The sequence below is a fragment of the Eimeria tenella genome, genomic scaffold (assembly GCF_000499545.2).
Source record: "Eimeria tenella Houghton genomic scaffold, Eth_scaff1463, whole genome shotgun sequence".
Classification (NCBI taxonomy): Eukaryota; Apicomplexa; class Conoidasida; order Eucoccidiorida; family Eimeriidae; genus Eimeria; species Eimeria tenella.
In genome coordinates, this window is record NW_013543929.1 from 1 (window position 1) to 2,469 (window position 2,469).

The window sequence follows — 2,469 nt, forward strand, 5'->3', positions numbered from 1 at the left end:
GCAGCAGCAGCAGCAGCAGCAGCAGATGCAGGCACGGGAATATTATCTACTTCTAGACTCATATACATATGTTGAAATATACATTTAAAACAGATTTAATATTATCAATTGTGTATTAAATATATATTTATTATGTAAATGTTTACAGCAGTTTTGCAATTAAGCAAAAAGCCACTTCAGATTCAGCTCAGGTGTACAGACACCTCGGGAGACAGAAGACGATCCCCAGCTGTCGATCCCACGAGGGCGTCGTATTCCAAATAAGCAGCCACGTGGCGAGCTGCTTCTTCCCCCATCTTTGCTGCTGCTGCTGCTGCTGCTGCTGCTGGGGTGGCTGCTGCTGGGGTGGCGTCTGTGGCTCCTGATGCTGCGGCTGCTGCTACTGCTGCTGCTGTGGCCGCTGCTGCTGCTGCTGCGACTGCTGCTACTGTTGCTTCTGTGGCCGCTGCTGCTGCAGCTGCTGCTGCTGTTGCACACAATCCTGCTGCAGCAGACGCTGCAGATTGCAGTCGCAGGGTGTCAGGCTGACTTGCTCAATTTGCTGCTTCTGCTGCTTGCCAGACAAAAGCTGCTGCTGCTGCTGTTGCTGCTGTTTCCCGTGCCGCTGCCTTCCACGCGGCTGCTACTTTTGCTGCTGCTCAGAGCTTTCCTGCTACCACTTATTCTTGCTGGCGTTTGTTCCGCTGTAGCGGCAGCTAGCTGCAGCAGCAGCTGCTGCAGTGCTTCCTGTTGCTGCCTGCTGCAGTAGGACTCTCCTCAGCTTCTTCTGCTTCGCTTCCAGTTGGTGCTGCTGCTGCTGCTTGCAGCGCCACGCGCGTCACCCAGGCAACAGCAGCAGCAGCTGCTGCTGCAGCAGCTGACTTCCGCTGCAGCTAGCTGATGCTGTTAACTGCTGCTGTTGCTGCTGCTGCCTCTGCTGCTGCTGCTGCCGCAGGTCCATCTAAAGATTTGCTCTGTCACTTTGGCTTGGGTCTGTGCGGCACACCAGGCCCGGAGTTCGCAGCCAAAGGCACCTCGGCTTGGAGTTAATTTAAATTAAAATCAAATATTAACTTACAGATTTAAAATAAATAAATAAACTTGAAAGGAAAAGGAGAAAGAAAGGAAATGCGCAAGGGTCACCTCTGCGGTGTATGTACAGCCAGCTAAGGCCTCGGGGCTTTGCGTGCTGCGCTTCAGGCGGCCGTTCGTGGGAAATAAAAGCACTACTTTGATAATAATTAGTTTAAAAAGAATTTATAATTCATTTTAAACGCAAATTGACTCAAAAAGCCCAGAATAAATGCAAAACAAAACTGCCGTCGCTGCACACCGGAGAGCGCTGCAGCCGCTCTCCTTCGGGTGTACGTACACCTGGAAACACCCCCTGCAAGCTTTTCGCCCACCAAATCAATTCCCATTTAATTTGTTTTTCAAATTTAAATATATAAACAAAATTATAAAACTCTTTAGCAAAAGAAATACCGAAAGCCAGCTCCCCGTGCTGCTGCGTGCGCTGTCTGTACACCTCAAAACTCACAGAGTCAAAGAAAGAACAGCGCCACTCATTGCATGCAGATCTGAACACAACTCAAAAGTATAAATATAAAATATAATAAATAAAATATAATTATTTATAAATCTTTATTTATAAATGTTTATTTATAAATGTTGATTCATAAATGCACTCAGATCTTACGTACAAACCTTTGTAGGCAAGCACTGGGGACCTGTGAACTTCCACAGATAGTGTCTGCTGTTTAGTTCCCCAGATATTAATTTATACTTAAATAAATAATTATTATTCTTCATTTAAACTTCAATAAAATTAAAAAGCTTTCATTTATCTTCAATAAGTCTTGACAAATATCTTTAAACTTGTAGTTCTTGATGAACTCATTCATCTCAAGTTCCCACTCCAGGCCCTCCCCCACACAGCCAGAAACTAAAGCCTTAACGCTGCGCAGCAGCAGCAGCAGAGCAGCAGCAAACTGCTGCTGCAGCCCCAGGCCCAACGCGCACTGACGCAGCTAGCTGCAGCTAGCCACCGGTTGCTGCAGCTAGCCACAGGTTGCTGTAGCTAGCCGCAGCTTGCTGCAGCTAATCGAAAAAGGTCACAGCTAGCTGCAGCTAGCTAGCAGCTAGCTGCAGTTGAGCCCAAATAGCTGCAGCTAGCCACAACTAGCCAGGGCTAGCTACTCTGGGCCGCAACTTAGTGAAGCGACTCGCAGCAGCTAGCTGCAGCTAGCCACAGCTAGCAACAATTAGCCACAGCTAGCTCCAGCTAGCCACGGCTAGCCACAATGAGACACAGCTGGCCGCAGCTAGCCACAGCTAGCCACAATTAGCCACAGCTAGCACAGCAAGCTGCAGCTAGCCAAAGCTAGCCACAATTAGCCACAGCTAGCCACAACTAGCCACAGCTAGCCACAGCTAGCCACAGCTAGCCACAGCTAGCCACAGCGGGTCTCCAAAAGCCCCCGCGGCTGC

General features: G+C 48.7%; 1 protein-coding gene across 1 annotated transcript; it reads right to left on the minus strand.

Annotated features, from left to right (window-relative positions):
* Window positions 1-182: 182 nt before the first annotated feature.
* ETH_00027330 (uncharacterized protein) lies at window positions 183-496 on the minus strand (the record flags this gene model as incomplete). Its single annotated transcript, XM_013379129.1, has 1 exon — window positions 183-496. A coding segment is annotated over one exon (314 nt), but the record flags the coding sequence as incomplete, so codon positions are not given.
* Window positions 497-2,469: the final 1,973 nt, after the last annotated feature.